Source organism: Anguilla anguilla, chromosome 2, assembly GCF_013347855.1.
Source record: "Anguilla anguilla isolate fAngAng1 chromosome 2, fAngAng1.pri, whole genome shotgun sequence".
Taxonomy (NCBI): Eukaryota; Metazoa; Chordata; class Actinopteri; order Anguilliformes; family Anguillidae; genus Anguilla; species Anguilla anguilla.
The window spans coordinates 18,592,914-18,612,973 of record NC_049202.1 but is presented as its reverse complement, the minus strand read 5'-3'; the positions used below and the strand labels follow the sequence as shown (position 1 = coordinate 18,612,973).

The window sequence follows — 20,060 nt, the reverse complement described above, 5'->3', positions numbered from 1 at the left end:
ATGATGAGAGCGTGAGCGGGCAGTGGAATTTACCATTTTTTTAAAGAAAATAAAATGAACTAATCAGTGATTGGTCTAATCTCTTCATCTGAGAAAACCAAGACCAATCACCGACGCCAGCGCGTTTACGTCAGGATAAGAAATAAACTCACCCTACATAAGCTCCTCCCATAGGTGTTTCATCACTCTCTCCTTCATTCTCGTTTGCGGGAGAGAAAGGGGGTGTACGCTTTGGTACTGCGTCCGGCAGTCGATTCGATTTGTGTGCTTGCTTGACAGCCGGGAAGTACAACTGTCCTAGCAGACTAGCAACAGTTTCGGTCATCACACAGAATTTACTTGATATACGTTCATTCATTCATTCATACCATTTTTTCCACAGTTAATAACCACGATCCTCAGTTTCTTCTGCATCGGCTACTAGTTATTGAACAGATCTGTAGTGAGACTGAACATTTGCTGGCAACCTGACGCCTGCTATCTGCTCGGGTGAAAATCGCGGAAAAGAACAGAAATTATTGCTGCTGTACATACAGTTAAAATGAACGAGACGGAGTATCCTCCCCCCCTTACAGAGTATGACTTCGAACGACGATTTGACGAGAGGGTTGCAATCGAATGGATGCAAGAAAACTGGTAAGTAAACGACACACGGCCAACAGCTTTATGATATTAATAAAAATGCTTTACAGCAGAATTGATTGGCTCCCATCAGGCACATAAAGTGGGTTGGTCCATTGGTCTCCTCCACAATGTCATGCTCAAACTGCTTTCTGGCGGTAGCCTACAGTTTCTGTTTGAATAGCTCGTAAGTTCTTTCAATTACCCATTGCTAATAATATACAGTCTTGAATTCAGCCCGCATGCACGAACCCCTTTCGGATGATTATCAAAACAACATTTTGTGGAATGTGTTTAGGTCAATATTAATTAGAGCGATTATCGCATCTTCAAATGTCCTTGAGAACTTCTTCCAGTCTTGGAGAAGGCGTCCCCTGTCTATAATAGTGACACCTCTCAAAATGTTTTATTGTTGCGGTGATGTCAAATTAAGTACAAATTACGTGCATCGGTGGTTAGTTTGATATTAAAGAGGGTGGAATCAGCCGATATATGCACCTATTTGCTAAACGTCAAGTCGTTTAATTTCATCACTGATTAATTTCAATAGGATACTGATTACCAGCCGTTTTTAAGATAGCCATTCTAAATGCTGGACAAAGTTTGACCCTCGATTCACAGGCGTTCATACGGCGATGCACCTTGAAAAATTACCTGAATGTAATAGCATCGTAAACGAAGGGACAACCTCTCTCCAAAGCGGTATGGCACAATTACATATACTTAATTTACTGTGAAGCAATGAATAACATGACATGGTATGATGTTCAATGTCTTGCATAACGCACACACACACACACACACACACACATATATATATATATATATATATTCCTCAGCTTATCATCTCATGTTCTTATATTTGGAGCTTTGAAACTAGTTCAGAGAATTGTTATTGCTGGAAAGTCATTACATATCAGTATCATGTGAACGTAGACATCACAAATCTTTATGCTGTATAATTATCTCATTTATGTTCCACATATACATTAAACAATAGTGTAACACAGATGAGGGGTCCTCAGCTCTGATTCTGGAGAGCCACAGGCTGCACTGCATTGCATTGTTACGCTGCAAGTAATTAATCAATCAAAGTAGTTGATTATGCAATTAACCCATCTGTGTCTTGTGTCTTAAATGATTTTGATTTTGTAGGTGAAATTAAAAATCCAACCAGGGATTGGGGGCTATAATTTTCCGATTTTTTTTAATGTATGATTTTTATATAGGATTTATTTATTATTTTTGATACTGTACACTAAAGGTCACAACAACAGTGACCTACCATGGACTCAAATCCTCAACCACTCAGTCCAGGTTCAGGTAACCTCATTTAGTCCATGTTGTTCTTTTGTAACATAAGGGTCTTTATAGGGACCCTTGTTGATCTTCGACTGCCTTTTTTTTTTTGCCTCCACCCATGACACGTGGAATCATGTATTGTTGAGTGCTGAGGCATATCTGTTGGTCACAGTTCACTGACCAGCGATAACCATTATATGTACATATTTTTTAAAGGTATCTTTAAAGGTTCCATTTCAGTGTCAGTGCATACTCCTTTTTTGTTGTTTAGGAGAACTGGACAGTCTGGCCTCCTTTTGTATTTTGTGCTTTATTCGGACAGATAAATAGCAAAGAGGGTAACAGATCGAGAAGGGGCCGCACCTCAGAAAGTGCCGTGGCGGGGGATCTTGAGCCTTTTGCGGACTCGTGTGCGGCTCAAGGGCCCGCCGCCCTACGAACTGCACCGCGCGGCCCGCCAGTGCCACAGCATGTTTCATGCGGCTCTTCTAGGAGGTGTTAGTGCGGGTGACCGCAGGGTGCTCCAGCCATTGCTGTTAGGCCAGGTAAACACTACGGGCCCGATTTACTGAGACCTTTTAGCATGTGCAAAACCTGTTAGCACACACAAAACCAATATCATGAACAATGATTGGTCATATTATTTTAGTTTGCACCAATCATTGGTTCTGTTATTAGGTTTGCATATGCTAAAAGACTTGAATCAGGCCCCATATGCACAGCAGGGTCATCTGACAAGCACATTTCATAGCACACAATTACTGTCCTTTTGAATTATTATTATAATTATTATTATTATAATTATTATTTGTTGTAGAGGTGGTAGTAATCAGAATGGTAGTAGTAGTGCGGGTTTTGGTAATACTGTGTTGAAAATGATGACGGTCACGATGATGGTGATTATTATTAGGCAACATATCAATGCAGCAATCATTATCACCTCCCAGCTGCAGCAGCAGATCTGTGCAGCTTAAGTGTTTCGCAAAGAAGGCAAAGTACTGTCCCCTTTGTACACCCCCCCCTCCCCCAACTTGGATCATTAGTCATGTATTTGACTCTATCATATCTTTTTTGGCTAGAAAGATATTTTCTGACCCATGAGAGCACACTGATAGTTATTATACATTTTTTCTAACATCTATTACCCCCCCGCCCACCCCCATTTGGAATTTTGCATTGGGTGCCTGGATGAAGAGGCTGCCAGTCAGAGGAAATTAGGGTAGAAACAGGGGTGCTTTGCTTGCATTTGACACCAGTCCTCTCCAGCTCCCTGTGATTAATGGGCTAGGTCTGCATCAGCACCCATTTTGCTGATTAGCGAAGAAATGTAGCTGAAAGAGCACACTTATTCTTTTTTTGTGCTTTCGTTCCCCCCGTCCCTTGCCTTCCCTCCCTCTGTTATTTTCTCTGTTCCCTGAGCTGACATAAGTGGCCATTAAAGCGGCTCTCCTCAGAGTTGCTGTTTGACCTCTCGTCTTCTGCGTCCTTCCCTTCCCACGTCACCGCTTCTCTCACTCACTCTTTCTTTATTTCTTTCTCTTTTTTTCCTGCCTACTTTGTCTTTCTCCCTTTCTCTCTGAGCGTGACTTCTTGATTTTGATGATGCACATATATCCCTCTCTCATGGAAGTCTGCAGTTGAGAGCAGTGGGCGTGGACCATAGATGTTTAGAGATGCGAGAGTTTAATTAGGGATGCTCCCTTGGCAGTGTGAAGTATTCTTCACTGCCCAGTGCAGGGATTTTCCCCTATAGATGTCTGTGAGGAATAAGCACATGACTTTAGTTGTGTGGTCCTTGATGTCAAACCTTTGGCGCCAAAATTGACTGTAATCTCATTGCACATTGTTCTTTAAATCAAGCTTTACTTTTCTTTGATTGTCACTTTTTTTCAGCCAGACTCACAACTTTGTGCCGTGTTAATATTTGAAAAGGCTTAACCCCTTCATTAAAATCATCGTCGAAAGAGCAGGTCAAAGTGCAAAGTGTGGTCTGGTAGAACTGGACCTTGGTCTCTTGTTGGAAACAATTTCTGACGGTAGATTGTGGACAGTAAAATTTCATATCACAGAAGAGATAAGAAATTGCACGGATTGCTGTTTTCTACTGCTACTGCTCTTTTTGACCAATTTCACCTTGAGTTACAGTGTGGAGTCCCACACCACGTGCACACAGTCGCTCTGTACGTATTACATGCTTGACATCGCATTGACAGCATCAGTATTTCATTAAGTTGTTGACAATGCCTAATTTTCCCAGACTGCACTGCAGTTTTTGCATCATTTCATAACAGATAGACACAAATGTTTTAAACAAGATTGTAGTTTCAATAAGCTGAAGAGAAAGTTGCAGAAAATAGGTATTTTTGTTCATCAACTTAAATTTCTTTCATCCATGTAAAATATGCATATAGGCCATTCATACTACAGATAAGGAATTTTAAAAATGTGTTTTGCTTTAAAAGTTAAGTTAATTCTTATAAAATGTTCCTTACCCTGTGGATAGGTTGTTTAATCTTTCATATTTTGTTGCTCGGATTGATCCCAGTCACCATAAAGGGGCACATTACCTCTCTTTGACCCTGTTTACACTTGGTTTCAAAATGCGTTTCGGTGATCCGAACACAAGTGGACAGCCGAGACACATTGCCGTTCACACCTGTGTCTATCATGCGTCTCACTGACCACTTGTGTTCAGATTTCGTTACTGCCTACGTCACTTCCGCTAGAAGGCCAAAGGGCCCCGCGCACAGTTATTACATTACATTATATTACAGGCATTTAGCAGACGCTCTTATCCAGAGAGACTTACACAACTTTTACATTGCATATTTTACATTGTATCCATTTATACAGCTGGATATATACTGAAGCAATTTTGGTTAAGTACCTTGCTCAAGGGTACAACGGCAGTGTCCTACCCGGGAATCGAACCTGCTACCTTGCGGTTACAAGCCCAGTTCCTTACCCACTGTGCTACACTCCCTCCACATCGGCAGACAAGCGCCAGATTTGTTTCACACGGGCTAGCTAAGAAAACAGAATTGTTTCAAGAACTAATATACATGTATGGGCTGTTCCAACTGTTGAGATTGGCAGGACAAAGTCATGTGCAACTTGCAAAACAACCACCACGTCCTGCACTGATGACGTATTTTCCTGTTACGTCCTTGTCGGGGACGCATCAGGACGCATTAATGTTTACACTACAAAAGACATGTGGGCAAATGCGTCCCAGACCACCTCGGCAAGTGGTTTGAGCGATCGGATCACAATGCGTCTTGGTGCTCGTTTACACTTGTATTTAGTGCTGTCCACTTGTGATCCGATTGCCCAGGACGCATTTTAAAACCAAGTGTAAACAAGGTATTTGTGCCTCTCCTTCTGTCTCTGGTTTGGGACAGTGGTTCTCAGATTTGGTCCTGGGTCCCCTGTGTATCCTGGTTTTCTGTCCAGCTCTAACAGCAAGTCCTCAATAATGAGCTGTTAATTGTTCTTAACAAGGCCATTTTGAATGGTGAGGGATAATTTATCCTCATTTGGTCATGAGTAGAGCAAGACAGTCCACCCTCCACATCCACCCTTTTTTTTATTCAGAGAGGTAGAAAGCGGAGAGGGTAACAGACAGAGGAGGGAATACAGCAGAGAAAGTGCCGTGGCAGGGTTCGAACCTTTGCCCGTGTGTACAGCTCAAGAGTCCCCTGCCTTCCGGACTACATTGCACGTCTCACCCACCAAATAGTATTTGTTTGCTTCAAGGCAGCGTGCGGACTCTTCCCTCTCATCCGTTATGCCCCGCTGTTCAGCACCTGTCTGAAATTTTCTACATTTGCATTTTTTTTTTCCTTTTCCTCCAGAAATAAAGGTCTCATAAAGAATGAACATCCCATGTTCATTGGAGGAAATTCTAATCAGCCAGATCAGCTCTTACCCTTCTTAGCCTGATGCCTTCATAAGCTGCAGTGAGCTCCATGGTAAATTCTACAATTAGAAAGAGATTGCATGTTTTCATTGATTCACTGAAGCTAAAGCAGTTGCGCCAAATTAAGAGTTCACAGCAAATGCCAACTAAGGGCTAAACTGTCAGCCGGAATAAAAGCACAGCATGCATGAAGAGGCCCCGGGACCTGGTCTGAGAGCCTGTGGGGGGGGGGGGGGGGTTGTCAGACCTTCGGTTTCCTCTGAAATCACAAGGAGGTTAAATGCTTAGTGGGGCTTCTGATGCCTAAAGAGGCCCCCGTTCAGGAATCAGTCCTGAATCGGTAACGTTTGCGGTTTCTGTGCTTTGCCTGCCCATGAGAACGGTCGTCTCATTTAAGCATTTCCCCTCCAAAGATATAGCTCTTCTTCACTCATCAATGGTTTTCATTTTCTGTGACCATTTACCCTTGTCTGCGATGGGAGAGGTGGGCTCTGTTATAATGGCTCTGATGGAAAATATCTTGGTCTGTAGTAATGTCTAATAGGGGTGGAAGGCTAGGGAATCTGGGTTCCTGGGTGATTGGGGTGTATTTTTTTTTGGGTGCATTTTTATGCATATCTAGCTCTGTAATGATTTGTCAGGGCTCTACACCAACATTTGTTCCAAGGAGCATATGTGCTCCTAAGTTGAAAAATTTAGGAGCACACTAATGCTTCCCAGTTAGTAGATGTGCTCCTAAATGATTTTCCAGTTAAAGCGTGAGCACTGTGAGCCCTGCTTTATATGAATGGGGTTTGGGGGTTGAGCGTCTGGGGGGGGGGGGGGGTATGACAGTATCTGAGTATGTAATGTGTGCTGTCTGGGTGTGTAATGATGCGCGTGCGACCGGCGTCCTGATCTGTGATGACGCACTTCCTGCTTCCTTCTAGGAGCAAGTCCTTTGTGTTCTGCGGCCTGTACGCGGCGCTGGTGTTCGGGGGCCAGCACTTCATGCGCGAGCGGCAGAAGCTGGAGCTGCGCAAACCGCTGGTGCTCTGGTCCCTCAGCCTCGCCATCTTCAGGTGAGCCGAACGCCCGCCGCCACGGGCTGACTGACTGACTGACTGACAGGGAGCAACGACCAATGAGAACACAGAGGACCGATACAGCGAAAGCTGAGCCCGGACCGAGACCTGGGATGACCGAGCCCGGGGCTGAACGGAACCGCAACCGGCTCAGAGTGCGGTTCATCGACGCATTGGCGTGCCTAGACCGTGAAAAACCGAGGCGACGGTTGACAAAAACATCCTGACTCACTCTAGACTCATGCTTCCAGGTTCGGTGTCAAATCTACTCTGGCCATCTGTAAGCCATTTTTAGACAGGGGTTTTTCTCACTTCATTTTCAACAACAGAGATGTGTTGCTTTGTTCTCCAAATGCATGCTTGGCAGCCCTTGGCATGATTACAAAATAATTGTCCCCTTCTTGTTGTGGGTATTAAATAATTATTTGTTTTTGCTGACTGACACTGTGGTGCACTGCCCCTGAAAGATAGCAGACCTTGCCAAATCTGTTTTTTAAATGCAAGATGGTTGCACAATTTGCCTTCTGAACGGGGCTGTTCTGTCATATGTGTGTCTGTAAGAACCTACTGTATAGCTGTTTGTGTATGATTGGGTCTCCAAGGTAACCCTTAGAGATGGAATTCTCAACGTGACCTTTTACAGGGCTGGTTTCCTTAGAAACATGTTACATGTACATGGGAAGCTGCAAGAGATTTTTGTCCCGATGGCCAGATAAGAGACAGATGATCTTATTCTCATTTCTACACCAGCGTGATCCCTCCCCATTACGAAACCAAACGCATGAACATGCAGTTCCCCGCAAGGTCACAGGTAGATAAAGATGTACACGAACACGTAATCCAAACAACTGCTGAGACTAACGATCACCAGAGATTGTCTGCACATTTCTCCCCTTTGATTCATGTACTTACTGTCAACGTAACCTCAGAAAACTGAGGTTAGCTAGAAAAAAAAATCTCATGAGCCTCACAAAGGAGATTGTTAAAAATCTTTTTTACTTGTTGTATTGTTGCCAAAAATTGCTTGTGGAAGTCTTTGAATTCTTAAGGAGCATGTGGAGATGCAGGTTTGTTCAGTTCAGTTGGCCACAGTTCAGCGCTGGAATGAAGATACACAGCAGTATAGAGGTTATTCTTTTGTGCCAAGTGTCTTGCAGGAATTGAAAAACATTGCTGTATAGCCTGTGGCCCTTCCCAGGACTCCCCTCTATTAATCTTAATTGAATTTACAGGAATGTGAATGACAGAATTGGTGGGTAGCTGTCATAGGAATGTAGATGGCAGAGAACTGGGGATAGACGAAGCAGGCCCCTGCGAACAGTGTCTATTCCCCCCAATCACACTGTACATAATCCTAATCCCCATCTGTACTGCAGCAGGGACCGCCCCGTACATGCAGTTTCCAGCATGCATCTGAAACGCGCCAACAAAAAAAACGCTGCCTAGCTTTAATCTACATAAATATGGATATATGGGTGTCCAATCTGGCATTTATGGGAATCTGGCTCTTTGTTTTCACAAATTGTCCTTCAAATGACCATCAGAATGTATAAATATACAAAATCAGTATAAAAATTAATTTGGAAATTATATATACTTTAAAAATCACCTTTTCTTCTCAAAGATTTGAATGCAGGCAGCTTTTTATGAAGCGTTGATAGAATAGAACTGTGGTTGTCTATACCTAATGGGCAAGGCCTCAGTGTGGGGCCACAGCTGGAAAGGGTGACTCTCTGGTGATCGTCACTGACTGAGGCGTTGATGGCACCTGTTTTATCATGCGTAGCGTTACCTAACAAAGTTGCATTCTGCTTAATAATTGCAGCGGCTAAATTGCAGCTCACTTAAAATGTGGCATGGTAACTCTGCCAGAAGAGCATGCGTTGATTTGAACCATCCAGAGGCCTCATTTATAAGTATAACAGTTTTATAATGAAATTGTTTCAGAAAATCCCACTTTGGCATGGATATCATCGTATCTCTACGTAAAGTTTGCGCGGAATGTAAGTTGATTGCCTGCTCTATATGTGGAGGTTCTGTGGGCTGTGTGCGCTTTAATTAAGTAGCCTATAACATTTTAATAAATAGTTTTAGGCATGAAGAGTGCACAAAGCGTGATCAATCCCAGGTGTTATTTATTTATTTAAGACATGATAAATACAGTCTTATAAGTAGTGTTCTGCATGAGAAAAGTATTATTTAGTCATGACTGCACTCGCCTAGTTGGAGTTCAAATCGAAGTTCATTTTGGATTTAAATATCACAGCTGGGTAAGGCACAAATACGTCACTTTAAACCAACGTAAGCAACTTTTTTCGGTCTTTTATTTTTAGAAATCAAGTGTAAGCACACCTTGGGAAATGATTTCCATCCATCCATCCATTATCTATAACAGCTTATCCTGAGCAGGGTCGCGTGGGTGCTGGAGCCTATCCCAGCGTGCATTTGGCGAGATGCAGAATGGAAAAGATTTAAGATTCCGTTTATTGTCATTATTATCTTGTTACGTTTTTTAAATATATAAATGAGGATCTAGGAGTCTGTTTATCAGGTGCGTCGATGTGCTGAAAATCTGAATTTAAGGGCAGACATGGCTCTAGCTTATATCCGTGACCGGTTGGGCTCGGAATGGACATGGCACGGGTAGCGGGTACTTTTCCTATGGAAAAACATGCCTATCTATTCAGGAAGTGACCGGTGGACAAGAGGCATAATGCATATTTGCAAACATCATGTATTAGTCACTCAATGAATTGCAACAGACGGCGCGGTACCGCTGATTAAAATTTAAGTGGAGCAAAGGTACGGAAAGACCGCATGCTTTCGTATGCAGGTGCAGCCGGTTTCATCGTCTCTGCCCTGTTTAATGTTCCTCGAGCAGTACGGTGTCTATTTAAATTCTGTTTGCGATATTTTAAATATCTGTTTGCAGACACCACAGACCGCCTCTGTCAAGATCGCATGTTTGCGTTGCTGCTTTGATCGCGTTTTCTTCCTCCGCTTGCTGTCTCTCCGACCAATATTGAATGCCTTTATGGAATGGTACGTGTGCACTCAGCAGAAAAAGTGTGCACGGCAGGAAGGGTGTTAATTACGTCAAGACTTCAGGTCCGTATCTTTGTTCACTCTGCCGTTTGGTTTTAGGTTTCAGAGGCAGCCTGCTGATTGGAGGATTACATTAGATGTTGCTGGACCCAATCCCATGGTTGTATACCCTGGAGACTGTCTGGGGTTTTCACAGTAGCTCACTTCTTGGGGATGCTCATCTTAAAAACTAAATGCAGTGTGTATTGAAATATTGTTCAGTAAATGTTCTTGTCCCCTCTCCTCCCCTCCTCCCCCCTCGCCTATTAACTAATCCTGGGTCAGTTCCAACTTTCTCTGCCAAAAGGACCAGACATGAATTAGCCATTCATTACCTGATCCTGGATCAGCATGTTATTTGGTGCCCCGCTGAAGAGATACAATGTGCTTCACCAGTTTGTTTGGCCTAAAAACACTGTTAGCAAGATGTTGGCTCATGTTTAAAGCCTTGGGCGAGTCTGTTTTCACTCTGACTCCTTTGTCAAGTTCCGCCACCAGCTCCAACAGATAAACTGTTATAGAACAAAAGCATTCATTGATTTGAAGCTGAGCTAGCTGTTTTAACAATATGACAACCACCACCACCGCCCCTCCAAAACATACCTGACCAACTGTTCACCCAGCTCTCTTGCATTCTGTCATTCCTATTTAGAGTAAGAAATATTGATGAGAAAGAAAGGTGAGCAATTAATGTGTTCACATCAGTATAAACTCACCATAACCCTAAAAACATTCCTGTTTTCATTTCTTTTTGGCAATGCACAGCTACTGTACAATACGCAGTACAATATGCAATCTACTGTACAGTGTGCTGTCTGCTGAAGGCCCCCTCTCAGGCCGGATGCTTGGGATGTTTGTTTGAAATATGTGGTGGGATGTGTACGCCATCCCACATACAGCACAGGGAGCGGAAGCTGTCTGACTGGAGCTGTCTGCCCTAATCCAGATCCAGTGTGAGATTGTAAGATGGGGGGGGGGGGGTGGTTGGAGGGGCGACCATGCTGCACAAAATGTTGTTATATGGCCCCTTAAATACCAAAATGGAACACCTCTTGCTCTCTCAATCCCAAATCTGGGCTAGACTAGAGTTTTTCATTTGATTGTCAAATTAGCTGCTTAGCAAGCATTCAAATACAGATCCATATGATTTATCGATGGTCTACTTGCTGGATATTTCATTACCCAATGTGGGGCTGAACATGCCCAATACCCTGATTTGGAATGTCCAGTTAACTGGAGCTGCAGCTGTGCTCATGTGCAAACCCCACTGCTGATCCTCCGAAGCACATGGTGTCGCCAGCTGCTTCTTTTCGCAGACTACAGCCAAGCCTGCATCGAGTAGAGTCAGAGGAAGATCTTTTATATGCGGATTTAGCATGTAGTCCACATGCTCCCGGTTGATCAGTGGGGGTTGCTAGAAAGCAAAGAACAGCAGACCTCTAACTGACTGAACCCTCCCATATCCTGGGCGACTCAATCAGCAATTGAATGTCGCCCTATGGTGCTACTGGCCACTGTTGGTGCCAGCACAGTCCAGCTTGGATCCGAGACATCTGGGCTCATCTGTGCACCACAGCTTGGTGAGTTCAGCCACCAGCCACCCAACAGCCTATTTCCCAAATATTTAAATAAATTGAATTCTATAATTATATGTTCTTCTTCCATAAGGAAGGCAATATTTTCTTTAGTGTGAATTACAATGGCCAAATGTGACTATACATATCTCCTTTTTTCTGTAATATATCTGTTTACTCTAGTATTGGTTTTTTTGTGGAGCCCAAAAGAGAGTGGTTTTATGTTAATTTCAGATAGTGGCCTGATTTGTCAACTCTTGACTTGGTGGAAGCAACAGTGACAGATACATGGCAAAATACAGGTAGTGAAAATAACAAAATGGAAACCCCAGCGAGAGGTCACTTAATGTGTTGAGCCGCCATGTGTGGCCAGTATAGACTGTATGCACCATGGTATAGATTCTAACAGTGTCTGGAGTTCTGCTGGAGGAATATGACATCACACTTCCACAAGAAGGTCAATTAAATGATGCTTTGTTAAAGGACGTGGAAGATACTGACTCGGCATTCCGCAAATCCTACAAATGCTTGATTGGCTTCAGATCAGATGACTGAGGAGGCTATAGCATGTGGATAACTGTCACTGTCATGCTTCTCAAACCATTGCTGGGTGGACAGGCACCTTGTCATTTTTTAGGACCGCCTTCTCTGCAAGAAAGAGGGAGCTGAAAGGGTCAAGATCGCTCGGTGCCTTTCATTAACGATTGACACCGACCTTAATTTCTGAGTGTGAGAGAACGCTTCTGTGCCAGGAAAATGTGACCCACACCATTACGGATCCACCAGAACCCTTCACAGTTTATCACAGCTGTCTTTCCTTTTTTTACTTCCTGCCTGTAGTTATGGTTTACACCACATTTGCCCTTGTATAAGACATTTTCCTTCTTCAAAAAATCCATCATATAATTACCTGTGTCCTGTAAGTCAGTAGCATAATTAATCAGGGTGACAGTTGGTGCAGCCATATACCTTAGCTATTGCAGTCCATGCCACCTGGAATAAAGTTATTTTTATGTCCTTGTGTTTTATATGGTATGGAAGCCAGATATATATTTTTTATGTATGTAGGATATAAAAATATATAGTTTTATATCCATCCATTATCTATACCCGCTTATCCTGGGCAGGGTTGCGGGGGGTGCTGGAGCCTATCCCAGCATGCATTGGGCGAGAGGCAGGAATACACCCTGGACAGGCCGCCAATCTATCGCAGGGCACACACACCATTCAACTCACACCCTCACACCTATGGGCAATTTAGAGTCTCAAATTAGCCTACTTGCATGTCTTTGGACTGTGGAAGGAAACCCAAACAGCACGGGGAGAACATGCAAACTCCACAGAGTAAGGCCCAGGCCAGATTCAAACCCTGAACCTTCTTGCTGTGAGGCAACAGTGCTACCCACTGCACCACAGTGTATAGTTTTATATCTTATATAAAAAGGTTTTCATTCTAATTTTGTTCCTTCTGGAGTCAGTCACACGCTAAGTGCTCGCTGTAGGTCTGTCCCACAGGCTTGCAAATGCTAATCATATACAAGTTACATAATGCATATATGAATTATGCATTTGCTTGGTCTTTTGTTATTACTATGAATTGAATAACCAAGAAATGCTTATTTTTCATCCGCTGGTACCATTATAATAATAATGGAGGCAGAAACTCTGGGAGTTTTCAAAACCAGGCTTGATATGATGCTAGATACTTGTGGGTAACCCAAGCGCCATGTGCACTTTATCGGTAGGAAAATGGCGAGCATTGTCGGGCTGAATTGCCTGTTCTCAAAATTATGTTATGTTACATATTAAAGCGCTGAAAATTCACCGAAATGTGTATTTATTTGAGAAGTATTGATTTTAAAATATGTCCTACAGCTCAGAATACTGAATTTCATAATGAGGCACTTTAAGATCACAGGGCAGACTTCATGCCAGTTGCTGGGGCAAAGGGGTCGCCTAGCTTGCCACGTCTTGCCTGTGGGGCGAGTGAAAGTGGAACAGCGCATACCTACACAGTTGCAACATGTGATGATCCCGACGGAGTGATTAATAATAACGATTGCCTGTGTTTTGTCCCCGGCAGCATCATCGGGGCGGTGCGAACCGGCTCGTACATGCTGCACGTCCTCTACAACAGCGGCTTCAAGCAGTCCGTGTGCGACCAGAGCTTCTACCGAGCCCCCGTCAGCAAGTTCTGGGCGTATGCGTTTGTCCTCAGCAAGGCCCCTGAGCTAGGTGAGACAAGCTGAGGGGGGGGGGCGGGGGGTGGGGGGGGGGGTGGGCGGGGCTTGGGGGGAGAGAATTGTGATTGGTCATCCAGGAAATAATGTACGAGAGGAAAAGGGAAACAGTCGCACGGTGGTGGGGTTGGACTGACCTTGAAAGGCAGCCGCGTTTTTTTTTTTTTTTTTTTTACTAGTTAATTTCCCAGAAGGCTTTGATACTACGGCTCAGCCTTCACTGCTGCGCTGGGGTCCTCTCAGTCTCACAGTGATACAGTCGTCCTCTCACCAGCCCAGCTGTGAGGCGGTGACGTAACCGAAAACGCGGAGGGGAGCGATGCTGAGCTGGCTGAAACGATTTCAGCAGAGAGAGAGAGAGCGAAGCACTGTCTCCTCTCAGAGGAAAAATAAAGAAAGCAATCAAGATGCGGTTGCGTGCATGTATGCATATATTTATATATGTATATATATGGGTGTCCTTTGTGTGAACATGTTTCATTGTGTGGATATATTAATATATATGGGTGTCTTTTGTGTGTATGTGTGTGTGGATATATTTATATATATATGGGTGTCCTTTGTGTGTATGTGAATGAATCGTTACATTTATGTAGCACTTTTCCGAACGCTCAAAGTGCTTTACAGTGATGAGTGGGAACTCCCCTCTCCCACGACCAATGTGTAGCACCCACCTGGGTGATGCACGGCAGCCATTTTGTGCCAGAACACATTAGCTGAAGGTGAAGAGGGAGAGAACATTTTTTAGCCAGTTAAATCAGGGGATGATTAAGTGGTAAGCTGGAGAGGGCCGGATTGGGAATTTAGCCAGGACACCGGAAAACCCCCTACTCTTTGTGGCAAGTGTCATGGGCTCTTTAATGACCACAGTGAGTCAGGACCTTGGTTTAATGTCTCATCCGAAAGACAGCATCTCCTACAGTACAGTTTAATTTGACCAGAGGGAAGAGTGCCCCCTGCTGGCCCACCAATACAACTTCCAGCAGCAACTCAGTATTCCCTGGTGGTCTCCGATCCAAGTAGTAACCAAGCCCACACCTGCTTAGCTTCAGCCATTCGGCAGGAGCAGGGTGCATGGTGGTATGGCTGCTTGCTTTGAACATGTTTGAGTGTGTGGATATATTTACATATATGTGTGTCCTTTGTGTGTATGTGTGTGAACATGTTTGAGTGTGTGGATATATTTACATATATGGGTGTCCTTTGTGTGTATGTGTGTGAACATGTTTGAGTGTGTGGATATATTTATATATATGGGTGTCCTTTGTGTGTATGTGTGTGAACATGTTTCAGTGTGTGGATATATTTACATATATGGGTGTCCTTTGTGTGTATGTGTGTGAACATGTTTGAGTGTGTGGATATATTTACATATATGGGTGTCCTTTGTGTGTATGTGTGTGAACATGTTTGAGTGTGTGGATATATTTACATATATGGGTGTCCTTTGTGTGTATGTGTGTGAACATGTTTGAGTGTGTGGATATATGTATGGGTGTGCATGTGAAGTTTGAGTGTCTCTCAAGCTGTCTCTGACTGTGTCCTCTCCCCCGTTCCCTTCCACGCAGGTGACACGGTGTTCATCATTCTGCGGAAGCAGAGGCTGATCTTCCTGCACTGGTACCACCACATCACCGTCCTGCTCTACTCCTGGTACTCCTACAAGGACCAGGTGGCTGGCGGCGGCTGGTTCATGACCATGAACTTCCTGGTGCACTCGCTGATGTACAGCTACTACGCGGCGCGGGCGGCCGGCTGGCGCGTGCCCCGCCAGTTCGCCATGCTCATCACCACCACCCAGATCGCGCAGATGGTGATGGGGCTGGCGGTCAGCGGCCTGGTCTACATGTGGATGCAGGAGGGCCGCTGCCCCTCGTACCTGGACAACATCGTGTGGGGGTCCCTCATGTACCTCAGCTACCTGCTCCTCTTCGCCTCCTTCTTCTACCAGTCCTACCTCAAGGGAGGGAAGCGCGCCAAGGCCGATTAGGTGCTTCGTCACCGGAAGGGGGTGTAGGAGGGGGGCAGGGGGGGCGGGTACAACGGGGTGGGAATGTGGGGTGGGTTGTTCATTGGGGAGGAGGGGCAGGGGGGTTGCCTTACGGTGGTTCATATAACAAAGCGTGCAGGAAGAGTGGAGAGCATTCACTGCACACGCCAGTTTCTACATAAGCTGGTTTTTAGGTCACCTGACATTCATTGCCTGGTGTTTTTTTCCTGCACAGAACCTCTTAGTGACATGCACAGACTTCTTTTTAATTTTCTTAGTTTCGTTGTTTTCAAAAAGTACCAAAACTACGTAAAACACAGCTGATGTAGACGAGCGGTTACGAAAAGGGAACTGGCGTGACAAACGTGTCTCTCCCGCCCGGAGCCGTTACAGTCTGCAAAGGAATGATGAGCTCATAAATGGTTAAAGTACAACCCGTGCAGTCTCTTGGTTTTTGTTCATCGTATCTTTAGGATGTCTCTGTCTGGGCTCAGTCAAAACAAGGAGCAGCCTTAGCATTGATCGCTAAAGCGACATTGATCGCTTATCGAACAGACGCAACTCAAATGGGGATATTACCCAAGTTGCACTGCATCGCATGAAGGATCTTTTTTTGTCACAATCACACTAAATCAGTATCAGAAAATGGGGTGATAATGATTGCTGGTCATTTGTTTATGATTCCTGGTCATTTGTTTATGGAACTTAATTGATATGCTATGCCATGTGGCTTCTTGCTGTTATGGCCATAGGTGTGCCATAGTGGTTAGAAAACCCAAAGGCTGTAGATTCAGATTCCTGATGCTGTCCCCTTTGAGCTAGATACTTGAACTGAATTACTGTAGTGGATTACCAGCTGTGCCAGTGCTAGCTAAGCTGATGTTAGCTCACACATTAATGTGTAAGTCTAACAACAAGGGCATCTACAAAGAAAGTATCTGTCTGAAAAAATATTAAATGTACTCAGAATTACAAAGTAAAAAAAGCTGAGTGATGTCTTAAGCCATGCACATTTAGATAATGTCCTCCCAGTGCACTTTGAGCTCTGTCTTAATTGCTCTGATGGAAGTCTTTACCTCAGGCGCTGTATCTCTAGAGCGAAAGGGAAGTTACAGTTTGTGAAATGCATCCTGCAATCTGATTGGTTATAGCATGTTTTAGGCAGCGTTATGTTTCATGTCCGTGGCTGAGTTAGCTTGATTCCCCGCCTCCAATTGGAGCCCCGCCTACATAAGATAAGGATTTGCCAGATTAAATAACTGACAATTGGTTTGTTTGCCTAGCATATGCTCAGATGCAGGGCAGACTTATCTCACATCAGACTCTCAACCTCAGACTCATAGTATCCTTAAGGTTATGAACCTGAGTGAACTTTGAGGGTAACCAGCTAAGGTGTTTCATTAAAGTGTTTTTTTTTTTTTTTTAATGGAATAAAAGCCTCCATAGACGTTCTCTGAATCTGTAACCATAGAAGGCAGCACTTTGGTTGGTAGAAGTACAGTTCAGTCATCTGGTTCATTGAATTTTCTGTGACCTTTGACCTCAGTGTCCTCATGTAGTAGGGTCAATATGTCCTGGCTGAATTGGATACAGGCCCTGGCTGAGTGTCCAGTTGGCTCCTATAGTGTAAGAAACCTGTAAAATAAAAAGAAGCTCCCTCACCCTCCTTTGTCTGCGCACTCGAAGGTTGGTTATTGTGGGAGCGTCCATTTTGTCCTGGGGACGGGGATACCGTGTGATGCCACCTGTGCCATTGACTAGCTCATGGTCTGCCATGAAACCGGCATGTGTCTCAAGGTTTCTGTGTTAATATCAGCTCCAGCACCCGTGCCCAAAAAGGCTCGGCTGAGACCTTACACATTCAAAACTTTGAACGGTATGAGGAGGGGGGTTCAGGATTGAAGGTAATTGCCTATAACTTTGTTATTGCGTCTAAAAGATCACAATAATCAATTCTCTCATGCAGGGCAACTCCAGGAAACTGTACAAATTAACTGTGGCCTCTGTTGGTTTTTAATCATTTTGAATAGCTCTGACCAATTTTGTCTATTTTTTTCTACACAAAACCATGTACTGTATTTTTATTTCAAATGTGTGTACAGCTGTTAGTCTCAATGATACTGCAGAATAGCCTTTTAATGGTACAGTTCATTAGGGAACTGGTTCAGAGGGTTTTTCTAAGTGTAGAGGTTAAATTGTATTACAGTTATTTGTGATGTAAAATGGAAAAAATGGAAAGGAAATAGGAAACATAAAAAAGGAAATAAGAACAATAACAATGCTTGTTTAAGAGGGAAGTGTTTGTTTGCAGTGATTGTTGCTTCTGTATTTCAGTGCAAACGAACTTGGCCATTTGTGATGTCATTCTTATTGTGATGTCATGTACTCTTTAAGTTCCATGCAGGAAGGTCCTTTATGAATCCATAATACAGTACTGTAAACTGAAGAGATGTCAAACCCAGAAAATAGTGACTATATTTTCATACATTTAAAATACATGACGTTCACGAGAAAATATATCAGTTTTTTCCACTTTCATACATATATGCTGTTGTATACATATTTCATGTATGGATAAAATGGCGATATAAAGAAAACAACAGTTTCATTTTTGGAGTTTATTTAACCACCCTTGACTCCTGCTCCTGTGCAGGATGAGGGTGTGACACAGGGTTGTTGTACTGCCAGGAACAGTAGAGATAAATTTCATATAAATGTTATTTATACAGCACCTTTCATGCAGTTTTGCAGTCTAAGTGCATACAAGTTGATCATGATGGTGGTGATGATAATGATGGTTTATTCCGTGGTGGTGGTGGTGATGTTGGTGATTTAATTGCATTCAAAAACATGCATTAATTTTATCAAATTAGACATTTTGTATAGATCCTGGCCCTACTCTCCATGTAAAACAGGTTAATACATGAAACATATTTTCCTTGCTTTTTTACAATTATTTTTCACAAGAGAATAGACAGACTTAACAGAAACTGACTCGTAATACCTCTTACAACACAAACAGCCTCAGTACATCTCGCACAAGAACGTAGGCTGCATTTTACAATGGCAAAGAACGGAGAGAAGAGGGAGTAGATTCATAGTCCATAGTGTGATATGTATTCCAGTTTACTTATCCATACTTCACTTGAAAGCTGTGCAGTTGTGGTAAACATTGTGTTTTAAGTAAGGGCAGGAAGGAGGGGGGATCATAAGAAGTAGGTAGAACCAAATCAAATGGTAGTTATGATAGTATTTAGTAGGCACACCTAGTTACTAGTGACCTTTGACAGCTTGTGTGTCAGTAGTCTTTATGTTGGGTAGAACTTCAGAACTCTAGTGAATTATAGTATCACCCCTGTACTGGCAGCCACACAGACTGACAGACGTGTGTGTGTGTGTGTGTGTGTGTGTGTGTGTGCGTACATAAGGACGTGCATTTGTTGAAAACACCACATGTTCCCCATCTGGTCAGATGCATTGTGGGAAAACGGGAACATTAGCATGACACATTCACAGGTTTGTCAGCGTCTTGCTGCCAGTATTTCTGTCACAGAGTGAGTCTCTAAAATAGCCATATGCTATACATGAAATAACCATATGCAATACATGAAATAGCCATATGCTTCACAAAGGAGTAGTGAGTAAGTACAACAACAAAAAAATGTAACACAAACCTCCGATCTCATCTTTGTCACTGTTTTTAACAATGATATTAATGACGTTTATGTGGCTTTAAACATTTTGTCCACTTGTCACCCCATCTGAGGCTAATATTTCCAATCATCTCACAAAATATCTCTAGAATTATAGTAACGTTTTTTAAAATATATCATAATGAGCAGGGAAATATATACAACTACTGAGACATTAATGTGCCAAATGGTTTTTTTTTCTTTCTACCTTTCACTGGATATGTGTTGCTGGGATCACTGTCGGTCTTTGTGTGTAATCTTAGCCAAATTAGACAGTAAGCACACGTTGACACAAGGCTATCGAGAGCCCGTTGTGTTGTGTGTTGCAGTTTTCGGGAAAAATGTCATTAAAATGTTCAAGGGCTTTCATGTTTTAAATGTTTTAATAAAAAAAAATATTGAGGGAATTGACCAGTTGTTCTTGGGTATGTTCTTGTACTTCTTTGGTGATTGTGTTTATTCAACTTTCAGCTGCCCGTATGTGAGTCCTGCTTTTGTGTAAGACGAGGGTGTATCGCATTGCTGTTTTTTGAACAGGGACAGTGGTGATAAAGTTCATATAAACTTTATTTAC

General features: G+C 43.3%; 1 protein-coding gene across 1 annotated transcript; it reads left to right on the top strand.

Moving 5' to 3' along the window:
- Nucleotides 1–204: 204 nt before the first annotated feature.
- LOC118218184 (elongation of very long chain fatty acids protein 6-like) lies at nt 205–15,823 on the top strand. The gene is made up of 4 exons (XM_035400656.1): nt 205–636; nt 6,772–6,903; nt 13,648–13,799; nt 15,373–15,823. The coding sequence occupies exons 1-4, from the start codon at nt 542–544 to the stop codon at nt 15,792–15,794; spliced, it is 801 nt and encodes a 266-aa protein (XP_035256547.1). The 5' UTR covers nt 205–541; the 3' UTR covers nt 15,795–15,823.
- Nucleotides 15,824–20,060: the final 4,237 nt, after the last annotated feature.